The sequence below is a fragment of the Anticarsia gemmatalis genome, chromosome 7, assembly GCF_050436995.1.
Source record: "Anticarsia gemmatalis isolate Benzon Research Colony breed Stoneville strain chromosome 7, ilAntGemm2 primary, whole genome shotgun sequence".
In the NCBI taxonomy this organism is placed as follows: Eukaryota; Metazoa; Arthropoda; class Insecta; order Lepidoptera; family Erebidae; genus Anticarsia; species Anticarsia gemmatalis.
Window position 1 is genome coordinate 8,179,635 of NC_134751.1, and position 14,481 is coordinate 8,194,115.

The 14,481-nt window shown below is 35.1% G+C and overlaps 3 protein-coding genes across 3 annotated transcripts; 1 reads left to right on the top strand and 2 right to left on the bottom strand.

Moving 5' to 3' along the window:
• Nucleotides 1–7: 7 nt before the first annotated feature.
• Nucleotides 8–3,635, bottom strand: LOC142974199 (uncharacterized). Its single transcript, XM_076116362.1, has 10 exons — nt 3,597–3,635; nt 3,303–3,500; nt 2,986–3,090; nt 2,441–2,696; nt 2,238–2,365; nt 1,546–1,740; nt 1,056–1,453; nt 882–936; nt 526–693; nt 8–377 (listed from the first exon to the last, which is right to left on the bottom strand). The coding sequence occupies exons 1-10, from the start codon at nt 3,633–3,635 to the stop codon at nt 210–212; spliced, it is 1,710 nt and encodes a 569-aa protein (XP_075972477.1). The 3' UTR covers nt 8–209.
• A 656-nt stretch (nt 3,636–4,291) lies between these two features.
• LOC142974145 (uncharacterized) lies at nt 4,292–8,646 on the bottom strand. Its single transcript, XM_076116305.1, has 10 exons — nt 8,506–8,646; nt 8,083–8,274; nt 7,844–7,948; nt 7,492–7,747; nt 7,080–7,207; nt 6,802–6,996; nt 6,328–6,722; nt 6,073–6,130; nt 5,662–5,829; nt 4,292–5,276 (listed from the first exon to the last, which is right to left on the bottom strand). Exons 1-10 carry the CDS (start codon nt 8,542–8,544, stop codon nt 5,109–5,111), a joined length of 1,704 nt encoding a protein of 567 aa, XP_075972420.1. The 5' UTR covers nt 8,545–8,646; the 3' UTR covers nt 4,292–5,108.
• Nucleotides 8,647–8,777: 131 nt separating this feature from the next.
• Nucleotides 8,778–9,950, top strand: Pomp (proteasome maturation protein). Its single transcript, XM_076116307.1, has 4 exons — nt 8,778–8,937; nt 9,018–9,176; nt 9,341–9,442; nt 9,716–9,950. Exons 1-4 carry the CDS (start codon nt 8,935–8,937, stop codon nt 9,875–9,877), a joined length of 426 nt encoding a protein of 141 aa, XP_075972422.1. The 5' UTR covers nt 8,778–8,934; the 3' UTR covers nt 9,878–9,950.
• Nucleotides 9,951–14,481: the final 4,531 nt, after the last annotated feature.

Here is a 14,481-nt window from a genome sequence, read left to right on the forward strand (position 1 = left end):
CCTCCGAGAGCCTCCGCCTCCACAATCTAAACACACATCCGAATTAGACCAATTCTATAATATGGTAATCATTTAGTCATAGCACAAATCTGCTTGAAATTATTATGGTGTATATGATAATAATCTTAACCATCTTATGTGAGTCACGGTTCAGAATAAAAAGACATACGTAACATGGTAAAATATAATTTAAGAAATAGTAAAGAATATTAAATGTCTATCATTTCTTCCATTCGTATCGAGTAAGGTACATCGTGCACTGAGGTCCAGTTGACAGTTTGAGCTCTTGCCAAGACTTCTTCAACCAGTTGAGTGCGGTAATCTGCCCAATTACGCTCTGTCACGAATGATTTAAACAAATCCTTTTTAGATGGTATCTGAAACCATAGGCGTCCGTTGAAAATATTACAGATGCGGATAGGCTAAATAACTATGAGGATAGAAATAACTATGAAAGTACGCAATATAGAAATTTGAGAATTCGATGTAGATAACAATCAGATTTTAATAAAGTCTTACTAGTACCTTTCGGGTCAAGTAATGTTGTATACGCGTCCAGATATTGGCAGTGTTCCGCTGTAGGAGCCAAATTTTTGGCATCAGCATACAGTCGACCCTAGTCAGGGCTACAATTCGACGGTCCCGCATATTTTCTCCGAAACCAAACGTCGACCCAGGGAAGAACTGACATACCTAGTATACAAAGTCGACGTTAATACAGACCCTGACATTTGAACTAGCACTTAGTGTCACTACATCTAAATAAGTATTACTTAGATTAACACGTGGTTTTCTGTAAATTTTGCTACTTTGGCACTGCCCATCGGATAATCTATTCAATACTATAAATTACTAAAACACATTATAAGTACCACACTAACTTGCATAAAGTAAGTTCGCAGATTTGGTGGTCTTAGCTTAGGAGTTATACTGAATCTGAAATTAGATCATTAAAAACAAATTAAAAATGCAAAACTGAACGTCCTTCAGACGTCTTAGTTGAATGAGTATTGTGACTGATTAAATGTTGTCTTAATTCCATTAATATAAATTACCTGACTGATTCTCTCATAGTTTCTGGGTGTGGGAATATATGAGTTTCATCGTTTTTATCGTCCTTTAAGACCAAGGAAGAACCATGCAGTGGTTCATGAGACACACGTTTCGGACTTTTAACCCTAAGATCGGCTCGAGAACCCAGGCTCCGCCGTATTGAATTTCGGCCCTCATTTTTCATTTTTAATTCACTAGTGTTCGCTGAAAATTCGTTGTCTCTAATGCGTTTACTCGACTTTTGGCCTATCTTCAGAATGCTCTCCAGAATTTTAAATGTTGATAAATTCGATTGTTCGGGTTCAGATTTTAAGTCAATTTCTGATTCATTGCTCTGTTCGTCTTTTAAAGCACCAAAATATTTTTCAGCTAAGTCTTCTTCGCTGGTTTCGCTTGAAACCTAAAACCAATTTTCAAAAATGAGAAATCAATTGATGTGTTGGATAACTTAATTGATCAAATAAATATTGATATTTATACAGAAATCTATACATAAGGATCATAAAGTGTGTAGGTAGTGCGTCCTAAGCGAGTTGTAGAGGATACTTGTAGAGACTCAATCATCTGGCAACGACCCGTCAGAACAAAGTAGACAAAGTTAGGAACACCAACGCCATCTCCCAGTATAGTCTCATTTTCACCGAACGATTTCATTTTTGCAACTATGCAGCCTTCTCGTCGAGCAACCTGTCAATAAAACAAAAAAAAAACATAATGAATATACCTACTACTTTGTTGACAGTAAAAAAGAAAATACTAAATAGATTAGATACATCATGCATCTACTTTATCATTAACAAGTTCGTAAGTAGAGTTAAGTTTCCATTAATAAATACATATAATAAAAAAAATAAATAAATAAATATTATTGGACAACTCACACACGGTCATTTGATTCCAAACTAAGCAGAGCTTGTACTATGGTAACCAAATAACTGATAAACATACTTATATACTTCTAAATATATACTTATATAGATAAATTGACAACCAGGCTCAGAACAAATACTCGTGCTCATCACACAAAGATTTGTCCCGGGTAGGATTCGAACCCACCACACGCGGCGCTACGGTTGTTGCGGCGAGGTGATATCCTAGCCAGCTTCTCTGTACCTCTGTACAGACAGTTTTCAGCTCAATTACTTTAGTAAAAATATAGCGCTAAATGACACTTTCAACAGTACCTCATCCATTCCATCGAAATACGAGAACACAGACATGGCACAGCGCACTTCGTCCCACGAGTGCTGTATGGACACTTGGAGAACATTCTTAAAGTCTTCTTTTATTAACATTAGCAGCTCGCAGTGCCCTAATGTGAACATTGTATTAGAAACATATAACTACAGTCACTTAAGTGCTTCGATCATGAGAAATACACTCTTACCAATGGTAGTACATGTCGCACTTCTAGGAATATTATGAAGTAAAGATACTTCGCCAAACAGATCACCAGTATTCATAGTTCCAATTTCGACCGGCACATCCATGTTTAGCAATCCATCATAGACCATTTGGCTGACAGCGACGGCGCCGCTTATGATAAAGTACATCGCATTCGCCTCTTGGTGATGACGAACTATCACTCGATTAGGACCGTAGTATCTGAAGTAAGTTACTGCTGCTAACCTCCTTTTTACGTGCTGAAGAGAAACGACGAAAAATCATAAGGCGTATGTCGTGAAGTTTACAAGGCAGTCACAATTTCCGATTAACTAGCTAAAACAATTTTAAAAAGCCTAATATAACTTAAAACATTATGAAAAATACGATATAGCTAACAGCCTGCTCTAATAAACTTATTTTTCCGTCAGACTATTTAAACATACAGTAATAACGTAGCGTATTTCAAATTTGAAAGACTCCACTTATATAACTTGTGCAGCATCAATTACTGAAGCAGAAACGAGTAAGTACACAAACAATACTTACATTCGGATATTGCTTAAAGCATTTAAGACCACCGATAATACTATAGATGTATCGCTTTTCTTGATCAGTTCTGTCTTCAGCTGGTTTATTCAGAAGTGCTTTATCCTAAAAAGACGATGAAAAATCAAAATACAATTGGGTCATATTGTAGTTCTATTTAATAGACATATGTTTATATATCCTCACTTCGCTGAACAATTTCTTTATCTCGTCGAACAGTATAAGCTGCCAAAGGCTTGTAATGATTGCTGCTTATTAATAAAATACACTAAGTACCTAAAAGTCAATTGAGTATAATTTATCAAAAAAGAACTTACCATTAAAGTAAGTAGTTTCTTTTTCTTCTTCACTTTGGAGCGAACAGCCTGCGCTACTCGTCGTTTGACGTTGTCCACACCCTCATAGTGTTCCGCCTCGTCGTCAATTAGCCAGTAAGAGTTTGCTAACGCCAATCTTACTATAGATTTGAATCGGCATTTTGCACGGAACTTTCGCTTCAATGCCAGCTCTGGATCCTAGCACATTGGGAATATTTGTCAATGATTTCATAAAAATAGGCTTACATTAGTTTTTCTAAGTAAAAGAACTTAAGATCTCTCGAGCTCTCTTACCTCTTCTTTTTTTCCTTTTCCTTCAGATCGGTTCGCCATTGTAACAACTTAATAAAATTTTGAACCAACAAAGTCGAACCAAAATCTATTATAAATATCTTCTAAATTATATACGATGTTTACAAAATAGACATCTTTATCAAATAAATAGTCTAAGTATAAAACGAAAAGAGAGAACTTATAAAATTCGCTTTCAGAATACTTGTCACAGTGACACGCATTTTGAAAGAGTAATTTTGTGTGACAATCTGAACATTTTTATTTAACTCTAAAAAAGAAGGATGTTATTGGTAACGTACCAGTTTCACTCATTGTGTGGTATAATTTTGTTTAATCTGAGATCGAATATTAATTATATTACCCGAGGTCGCCAGCGACTTCGTCTGCGTGGAAACCCTTCCCGTGTAAACCTCGATCCCTAAGGAACTCCGCGATAAAAAGTATCCTATGTGTTATTCTGGGTCTTCAGCTACTTACGTACCAAATTTCATCGTAATCGGTTCAGTAGTATTTTTGTGAAAGAGTATCAAACATCCATACATACTCACAAACTTTCGCATTTATAATATTAGTAGGATTTTGAGAGATATTACGTACTCACAAGGTGGAGAGCTGGCGGTTGACATGAAAGCTAATCGTGAATTCCAGTTAGGTACAAAGTTCGTACGAACCAATAAAACAACAAATAGTAATTAAAATAAAATAATCTTTAATATCCAAGTAAATTATATTGATCTAACAAATATACGTACCTACCTTAGAAAAAAAGAACCTATACCTTATACACCGAACAAAATTCTTAGCATGGTGACCTGCATAAGATCTGAATTTACTGAATATAATTTTGTTCTAACGAACTACAAATTCAAGCGGATCGCGTCACCGGGCACACTACATCAACACAGGTTTCACGTTGATGAAATATCGGATATCTGACTGAAGTTTGACAACAAAACTGAAGTCGAAAAGCCGGGAAACAAGGGCTTGTACACAAAACTGCGATGCGACATCGCATCGTAAAAATCTACGAGCTCGCACAACGCATCGCAAGAACTTGCGAATTGATTCGCACACGCATTCCCGTCACCCTGGGTGATCACTGTGGGAGACACCTTGCCGCACGAAATCGCATCGCAGCAATTCGTGTCGTAATTTTCTGCGTTGCGAATTCGCGTCGCGTCGCATCGCAGTTTTGTGTACAAGCCCTTAAGGAAACGTATCTTTATTTTTGAACACAGGCCTTTACTAAGGCCTACGTTGCTTTTTCTGTACATTATAAATTATAACTAAACGGTCCTGACTTCTAGCTGATTATTGTAGCAATGTTATAGTCGTTAAAAAATATCTTACAAAAATAATGTTTTAAGCTTATTTAGGTCTACCATGCACATCTGTTATGTCTTTGTGCTACCATAATATATGTCAATGCTAAGAAATTATTCTCTGATGGTTAATAAAATTTTGAAATGGTTTCGAGTATTACCACGGTATGGTAAAATATTTGAAACTGAATTATATGTCTATCATTTCCTCCATACGTATGGAATATGGTACATCATGTACTGATGTCCAGTTTACTGTGTTAGACCTCGCCACGACGTCTTCCACTAAGCCGTCGCGGAACTCCTGCCAACGACGTTCCGATACAAATTCTTTGAATAACTTCTTCTTATTTGGTATCTGAAAACGATAATGTTATCTTTAATTAATAATATTTGTGTTTAATTTTCAATAACTGTAGTAGAGGTGACACTTCATTATAACGTCATTACCAAAAATAATCATATTTTACAAAACAGATAAACAAACAATATTGACATTTAAAAACAGCAAGCCGTGGATTTCTTGCTGTTTCTTCTTACGAGCAACAGCTTTTCCGAAAGGGTGGTAGATAAGAAAAATTTTGACGATTTCAAATACTTGTTAAAAGTTTATGATATAAAGCATATTTGACTTTGAGATAGTTCCCATGTTCTGCTATGGAACAAAGCGACAATTAACATCTTTTACAACAAACATTATCAAATAACAATTATTATGATTGTATTAAGGTTTCCCTGCACACCTTTTTATCTAGGTAATGTTCTATTCGTGACCAGATGTTGGCAGTATTGCGTTGAAGTAGCCATATTTTCGGTAGCAGCATGCAGTCGACTTGAGTTAGTGCCACGATGCGACGGTCCCGCATGTTCTCACCAAAGCCAAATGTCGACCCAGGGTTGAACTGACATACCTAAATCATTATTTACACATAGCAATATTAGGTACAACTTTAATTTCACTAATGTTACTAAGTACTAGCCTTAAAAATTAATTTATTTATATATTATCGCAGCTAATCGCAGTAAATTTATATAAAACTCTACCAAAATTTAAGGATGAGTAACCAAATTCCTGTTGTAATTGTAATAACGTAATTCTAGATCATGGCACTGTAATCGTTTTCACATAGTTGATGCTTAACGAATTTATTAACCTGCATGAAAAATGTTCGTAGGTTTGGCGGTGGAAGCTTTCTTGACTCAATGCTGAACCTAAAAAAAGACAAAAAAGCAATAGAATAATGAAATCTTGAGGGCATACAAAGTCCCCGCATGTGGTAGCGTGGTAGACTCAAGGCCTAATCTCTAACTTTGGGGAGAGATTAGGATTATCGCATTTATTTGAGAGTAATAAATTAGGAAATAAAAAAATTGAGACATTTAATTATATTAATTAATTTTAGCGATACCTGACAGACTCTCGGGGTTGATCAGGAGCTAATAACATATTTGAGGCAACAGATGAACGATGTTTATCATCTAATTCATCCTTTGCTTCCATCACCGACTGACCACCTTCGCCTGCCGTCTCCTCAAAGGCTACGCTTTCACGCTTACTGTCAGATACTAGTACATCTGAAGCCATCTGAATACTTCCTTGCTTAGACGTAGATTGTTCTTTTTGTGCTTGTTTTAATATACTACTATGAGCTCTAGGCGTTTGTGTGGCTACATCTGCTGCAGCATCCTCGGGCTCAGACATTGAAACACGCTGTTCTTTGCTTCCAGATTTAGTACCAGAAAGATTTTTGTAACCAGCAAAATATTTAGTATCCAAATCCTGCTCGCTCTCTTCCTTGGGTACCTATAACACAGTATTAACGATTATGATATTTTTACAATGTGAATGTAAAAGTAAATAATTCTTAGTAAAAAGATCTTACATATGGGTCGTATAATTGATACGAGACACGACCCAAACGGTTGGTGGATACCACTTGTAGCGATTCAATCATCTGGCAGCGGCCTGACAGGATGAAATAGACAAAATTAGGAACACCGACGCCGTCTCCTAATATAGTCTCATTAACAGCATAAGATTTCATTTTAGCAACTATGCAGCCCTCTCGTCGTGCTACCTGCAATAAACATTACGATACATTTAAACCACTTAATTAAAATAATTTTCATAAAGGCGTCAATAGTAAAAGTAGGTTTTTACCTCATCAAGCGCATCGAAATAACTGAACGCAGACATAGCAAGTCGCACATCGTCCCATTGCCTTTGCACGGATGCTTGAAGAACATTTTTAAAATCTTCTTTCATTAACGTGAGGAGTTCACAGTGACCTAGACGTAATATTCAATATAAGAACACTGATAGCCAAGTTAAGAAACCAGACTGAATGAACAAAACATGAATGGTTACTAGGATACGCTGCTAGATCGATGACGCAAATTTTGTCAAGCATGTAGCTCTCTACATTTCCTGTGATGTTAGATGTAATGGTGAATCGCAAATCTCTAATACTTTATCTACCTTTTAGGTTTGTTCTAATTTGATACTACGAATATGAGCATCGGAATAATTAATGAGATAATGATTTTGTCTGTTATCTATTAGTAATTGGTACCAGCTGTAGTACAGGTAGCAGTCCTAGGAATGTTATGTAGCAGTGACACTTCGCCAAACATGTCGCCTGGATGCATAATACCGATGTCTATAGAGACATACTGCTGCAGCAGTTCATCAAAGATCATCTGGCTGACGATCACATCACCAGTAACTATGAAATACAATGCATGCGCTTCCTGGTGTTGTCGAACTATAACACGTCCAGGTCCATAGTACTTGAAGTATGTTACAGCTGCCAGTTTCTTTTTTACGTGCTGTAGCATATATTACAGTATTACAAATTATAATTACTATAAACAATTAAGAGGGCATTCTCACTATACCTTCAGAAACTATAATGCGATATTTACATTAGGATAACGCTTGAAGCACTTTAGACCGCCTATGATGCGGTAAATGTATTTTTTTTCATTATCAGTTCTATCGACAGCGGGTTTGTTCAAAAGAGCTTTATCCTGTAAAAAATAATATTGCTTTAGTTATATTTATTTCATTAGGAATAATGAAACTGAAAATAGGTATATTGAGGATATTACCTACTAATGTTTTAATAGTCAAAAAGAAAAACAATGTAATTTAAAAAGATAACCGTTATATTCAGCAATTGTTTCTTTTTGGTTTTGCCACGAACGGCTTGTGCAACGCGCCTTTTAACATCTTCAACGCCTTCGTATTGTTCAGCGGCCTCGATCATCCAATACGTGTTGGCCATCACCATACGTCCGATGGCGCGAAATCGACATTTGTAAAGAAACTTCTTTCTTTGTATCTCTTCGGGAGACTATAATAAAAAAATAAATATAGAGATGGATAGATAGTAACATAAATTACTGCCTGGAAACTCCAATTCTAGAGACACCCTGAAATACGTATAAAAGCAACTTATTGGTGCCTGCTTTGGGAGCCATTAACCACCAGCATTTGATGTCTGCACTAATAACTATAAAGAGAGTATTTTATTCAGATAGGTTTGGTGATAATGCTTATGAACTACAAAATTAATGTAACTCACTGGTTCTTTCTCCTTTGTCTTCGCTGTTTTTGGTGGCATGTTTATAGATTCTGGAAATTACAAAATAAGGAAAATTAAATGCTTAAGAATATCGTATTTTAAGTTTTTTATTTAGCCTTGTAAAACATATACAAAACAAACTATGACATTTGATGACATATTTTTTTCATAACTAGACAAAAAATATTGTGATGGAAAAGATTTTATTACATTAAATAAACATGCATGAATAAATCTAAACGCATTATTAATTTTATCTGTGGACGTGAGTTAACAATTTTTGACATTTGCGTGACTTGACAGCTGCGTCGCCGACTCGGTAAATTACGCTTGGCTGTATTACAATTGCGATTCTAATATACTGGTATTTCGTAAAGCAAAGCAAGAAAATACGGATTTAAATTAAATAAAGCATTATAAACAAGCAAAATGGTGAGTTGAACTTTTATAGTTTTAGGTTATTTTCGTTCTTTACCGCAGTATATGACAATGTTTTTGGTTGACTGTTTCAGAGTTTTGGTTTACCTTCACTGAAAGTTAAGCCCGAATATGGGTGTTCCATCAAGCCACAAGAAGGCCCGTTCGGTGTGCCAGACCCACTGGTGGCGGGTCTTAGTGGCACCAAACCCAAACTAGGCTTGTCTCATCCTCTTGAAGTGTCAGAAAGAAATGTAAGTAACACTTATCATTCAAATCCTTATTGAACTTTCTCCCATCTCCTTGTTGACTCAATTAAATAGTATGAACTGTCTGTTATCCTTTGTCAGCAATATTTACTTCTTTGATATTAACTGCCAAAGCCACTAGCTTTAATATTTGAAAACAATAATTCCAGTTCCATTTAAACCAAGAAAAAATGAACATGGCCATGCTTCGCAACATCCAAGGACTTCATGCTCCACTCAAGCTCACAATGGAAATGAAATTCACAAGCAAGGTATGTACCCCAATATAAAATACTCAATCAATGTATATAGCACTGCATGACTAGCAATAATTGTTAAATAGTAGCTTTTGAACTGAAAAGAACCAAGGAAAGGCTACTACTCATTTAAGACGATATTAATATTGAATGCTACATTGTTTCGAAAGATGAATTAACTTTTGTTAGTAAGTAAAGCTATAACTTTTATATCTATACTTAGGTATTGTCTATACTTAGGTACTGCTGCCCAAAATCAATACTTATCCATAATATTGAATATTCCAGATTGGTCACCTGCCCTTCCTTCAGAGGTCTAATTTCCAACATGATGTTCTGACGGGTAAACACCTAGACCTTGGATTTGAAGACATTCTCAACCTTCCAGAGCACTGTGAAGTGGCCGGCCAACCTCATGCAGTGGTGGAGAGATCTCTTGGCATTCTCTAAGCCAATTAGATTTAGTTGTATTGATCTTGTATTGGTTCTACAGAATATTTCTAATAAACACTTCTTTTAACTATTTTAATTTTAATTTATTTATAGTAAATGTTTGTGTGTTAAAATTCATTTGAAGGGATTAGGTAATCCAATAAAAAGATAGCGAGAAGACATGGACAAATGGCCAAATTTGATGGATGACATGATACAATGTAAAACTTAAAATCTAAGGAAGACCTAAGCTCAGCACTACCGCAGTGCTGAGCTTAGGTCTCCCTTAGATTTTAGTAGTACTAGTAGATACTAGTAGAACTAGACCTAAAAAATAATATAAATATGAAAATCTAAAAAAAGTTTGGCCACAAGAGTGTCCTGTTATCCTATAGGATTTGATTGTGCGATCATTTTTTTTTATTAGCCTGTATCCTTGTCCACTGAGCAAACTCCTCTTACTTAACTTACCCCTCTATCATTTGATACATTTGGCCTACCATCTTGAAGCACTAGTCTGGACGTATCTTTTTATATTATTTTGAAGTAATTTTATAAAAAACATTTTAAAAATGATCACCTACAAAAATTTTAATAATTTAATATTCTCAATTCCTCATCAAAAAAATTTAAACGACATCTTTTGGGAAATCTTTCAAACTTAACGTTTTAATACACACTTAATGGTTTTAGCCAGGTCTACTAGATGGCAGTGACATAAATTTTAAACGACATCTAGTAACAATGTTTGTAAATGCGTACAATTGTTCAACCTATTTTAGTATTGCTATTTTCCGCTAGATGACACTACCAAATATTTTACTACTGCCATCTGGTGATACTAAAAGTAAACAGAAAATAATCTACGAGTCATAGTTTTGCTTTCCAAAGCTAGATGGCATTACATTAAGAATTCAGTATTGCCATTTTCCTGCCATCTAGTGATCAACTATAGAAACGGTAGTACGTGTTGAGTCTCAAATCGTTGCCACCAGGTGGCGTGAGTGTTAAAAAGTCAAGTGCAATAAATTATTTTGTCTATCTATTCGCTTTTACATACTTTATCAAAAATTCTTGGTTTGCCTGTAAGTTTCACCACATTTTACACTTTAACTAGTACAAAATTAGTTCTTTACTAATCTGTATTACTACAGAGCACTGCTCTCTTTCTTGTAATTCCTTCCATATGGTGGTGTGATTAGCCTTTTTTATGTGTCCACTTCGCTCTTACATTGATATGGTCCTTCAGAATTAATCTACGTGGAGGCACTGATCAGATTTCGAAAATTCTTGTATACTAACTAAGTAGTAAGAATTCCATCTATTTGAGAAGTTGTCTCGGTTATCCATCTCAAGATTTCTGCAACCTAAGCATTATTAATTTATAACTAGGTAAGTAGGTAGATATAACGCTTATTTTATGAGCACTTATAGATAGTTGTACTTATAAGAATTTTCTTAAATATCTGAATAACAGTCATCGTGCAGGGTAGCATGTAGGTATTTACCATTAAATACCTATCTATACTGTTTTATCAAAATCCTATAGATTTGTTCTCAACGTAGGAAATGTCATATATTTACTCAAGTTACTTCCGAAATTTACTTTTTTTAAACCCATTAGGTACTGTCCGACTGCTTGGCAAGGGTTTTCTCCCAAATTATTGAAGAGATTAGGTCGTGAGTACACCACGCTGACTGTGCATGCCCTCAATTAATAAATTAAATTTTTATTTTTATTAAAATTTTAGGCATGCGAGGTGGGATGCATGGCAATGGTGGGAGAGATGCCAACTTTTGCCTCTCCACTTTATTTCGAAAAAAACACCACCACTTTGGTCCCAAATCGATGAAAGACGGTATTCATTTTCAAGTATTTTTGCGCAGTCTCCACACAGATGGGTGAACACTGGCCACTAATTTTGTTAAGACGTACTTTGTGCTTCGAGATGCTAGTTAAGTAGTAGGTGATGTTAGTTATGACAACAAACATTGGATAAAGAATCTGTGCCCATTTTAACTTATGATTGCTTAAAACAATAAGAACATCATACAAAGCCTAGTAAAATTCCGACTCCCTATAAGTACTTCCAGCTACTCATAGGTAGATTCCAGAAATATAAAAATTACACAGTTGCCCATGACTTTCGCATTTTTTTATATCAATTGGAGCCACTTTTCCATCAAAAAATACCCTTATTGACTGAAATAAAGTTATCTAATGATGATAAAAAATGACCAATCTTTTGACGAGAGCAATAATTAGTGTCTTAACAAAGTTTGTACACTTAATACTCGAAAATGTTCAAATAGACCAATGAATCCTTATACTCGTGGGTAATTAACAAATTATACATCATTTCTTGATTATATTTGCTCTTCATCATTCGCTTCCTTAAAAACGTCCGATTGTAATGACAAATAAAACAATAAGCACTCGTATATTTACATATTTGATTTTTTAAATGCGCAGTTATACTACGAGGTTACAATTCATGTAGCTGTGTCATTTTACCACTGTTCATGTCATCGTGTGGTTTTGCGTTTTCAGCCCTATGTCGGTTAATAATTTCATTAGGCTTTGCACTATTGTTAAACAAATTACATCATGTAAAAACCCCTCCCACGTGACATGATGTACCTCCGTGTCTGATTGTAACGTAATCTCCTAAATAGAACAAACACAATTTAAACTCCACACAAGATACTCTCGCTTTAATAATTAAACTACAAACAACGTTAAATTGTTATTTTCACACGATTCTGAGGTCGAATACAATTGGACATACCTGCTTTACTAAGTAGGTACGTCATTATCATTTTTACGAAAAACCTGAAATTTACTAAGATGGCATAGTTAAGAGCTTATAGCTCACGTTTATGCAAAAGCTCGTGATATTTTTTAAAATAAATGCCGCCGATCTGCAACCATAAACCCGACAGTATAAACATTTCTAGCTAGCTTTTTTACTTAGCATGGGACAGGTCAGTATCATTGGGGTGTAAATAAATAGACCTCTTTATTGTCCACAATGTACCAGAATAAAAATACAACAAATAAAAACTCACTCTTTTTATTTGTTGTACTTATTTAATATAAATACGATACTAATGGACAATCGGGGGCCTTACCGCACAAGGCAATTTCTTCCATGAATCCATGGGATGGAGAGAGAATTGTAGATGTAAAAAAAAACAGGTAGAAGTACCTACTACGCCATATCAAATGTCAAATGATCAATTAATATTATTTGATCGATATCGAAGATCATCATAAATTTCAGTAAACATAATATTCATAAAGTTTAAATCATATTTTAATTAGTAAAATATTGAACTTTAAAATGAAGCAATCTCAGTTTTTTCAGTGTCTAATGTCGTCTAGATGACTACTGGCTTCTTAGTCACATTCAAAATGTCAAAGTGCTCCGCTACCCTGTGGTAGCGAAGGTAGATTTTTACAATATCATCTAAACCAGGGGCTCCCAACCTTTTTTTAGTCCGGGATCACTTTTATATTATTCTTGTCAGCAGGGACCACTATGTAAGTCTATATTAAAATAACGTGTTACAATCATCGTGATAATTTCAATTTTAATATCATTCGCGGACCATATTTTGACTTCCGCGGACCACTGGTTGGGAACCACTGATCTTAACCATAAGCTGTATTTTAACCGATATGATATGTGATGTATTTTTCACGAACGTCCAAATACTGGAGTCAAGTCACTACGACTGCCACTCCTGAGCCAGCATCGCTGTTTTTGCACCTGTCAGCCAAACTGTTGATATTAGGTCGTGCGAAAAAGTCTTTTCGCATTATAGTATGTATGAACTTGTAATAAAATCTTTTCTCTACACAAAAAAGCTCGATATTTGGGTACCTCACGAGCTCACTGAAAGAAACCTAATGAACCGGTGTACCTACTCATTTGTGATTCTTGAAGCCAAAGAGATTTTATTACAAGTTCATACATATACATACTATAATGCGAAAACACTTTTTCCCCGACCTAATATTTTATTCCAAATTCAAAGGTACCAACCAGATGTTTCCGGAATTTTGATAAAATTGTTAAAACAATAGATACCTAGATACATACAGAAACACTCTCTGCGTTATCTTTACGACATTATACAATCTATACCTTGGTATATTATATTTTATGGGAAACTCCTAGTTGAAATATGACGGCTGCGTAAATAATGAGCTATGTAAACAGTTTTTTATTCCTTATGTTAAATATCTTTCAAATATGTAAACTTTATTGCAGCTCTGTACAAACGTTTCCAAATAAATTTCTCAGTTTTATCAAAGATTTTATACATTAAACAATATTTACGTAAGGACATAAACATAGGTACCCGTGTACGCAAGAACACGACACAGGTATGTTGTTTATCAGTCTAGTGGCCACTATCGGCAGACGATACTCCGCTCGTTACCAGATATTGACAAACTAATGACGAACATCTACGTGTACCTACCCTTAACAAACGTAACAAATATTTTAGTACCAACTAGATATAGAATAAACCCGCTCTTCTTAATTTTGATTATAAATAGTTTAATAACAATGAAAATGCCTCCTTTATACCAGGAATTAAAACATTTTCAC

Coding starts and splice junctions, on each gene's coding strand:
- LOC142974199 (XM_076116362.1), bottom strand. CDS start 3,635: ATGGCGAACCGATCTGAAGGAAAAGGAAAAAAAGAAGAG. Junction 1,454..1,545: donor ACACACTTTATGATCCTTAT/GTATAGATTTCT, acceptor AATTGGTTTTAG/GTTTCAAGCGAAACCAGCGA. Junction 378..525: donor AACATTACTTGACCCGAAAG/GTACTAGTAAGA, acceptor CTATGGTTTCAG/ATACCATCTAAAAAGGATTT.
- LOC142974145 (XM_076116305.1), bottom strand. CDS start 8,544: ATGCCACCAAAAACAGCGAAGACAAAGGAGAAAGAACCA. Junction 8,275..8,505: donor AGACAAAGGAGAAAGAACCA/GTGAGTTACATT, acceptor TTTTTATTATAG/TCTCCCGAAGAGATACAAAG. Junction 6,131..6,327: donor CAACCCCGAGAGTCTGTCAG/GTATCGCTAAAA, acceptor GTCTTTTTTTAG/GTTCAGCATTGAGTCAAGAA.
- Pomp (XM_076116307.1), top strand. Junction 9,177..9,340: donor TTGAAGTGTCAGAAAGAAAT/GTAAGTAACACT, acceptor CAATAATTCCAG/TTCCATTTAAACCAAGAAAA. Junction 9,443..9,715: donor AAATGAAATTCACAAGCAAG/GTATGTACCCCA, acceptor TGAATATTCCAG/ATTGGTCACCTGCCCTTCCT.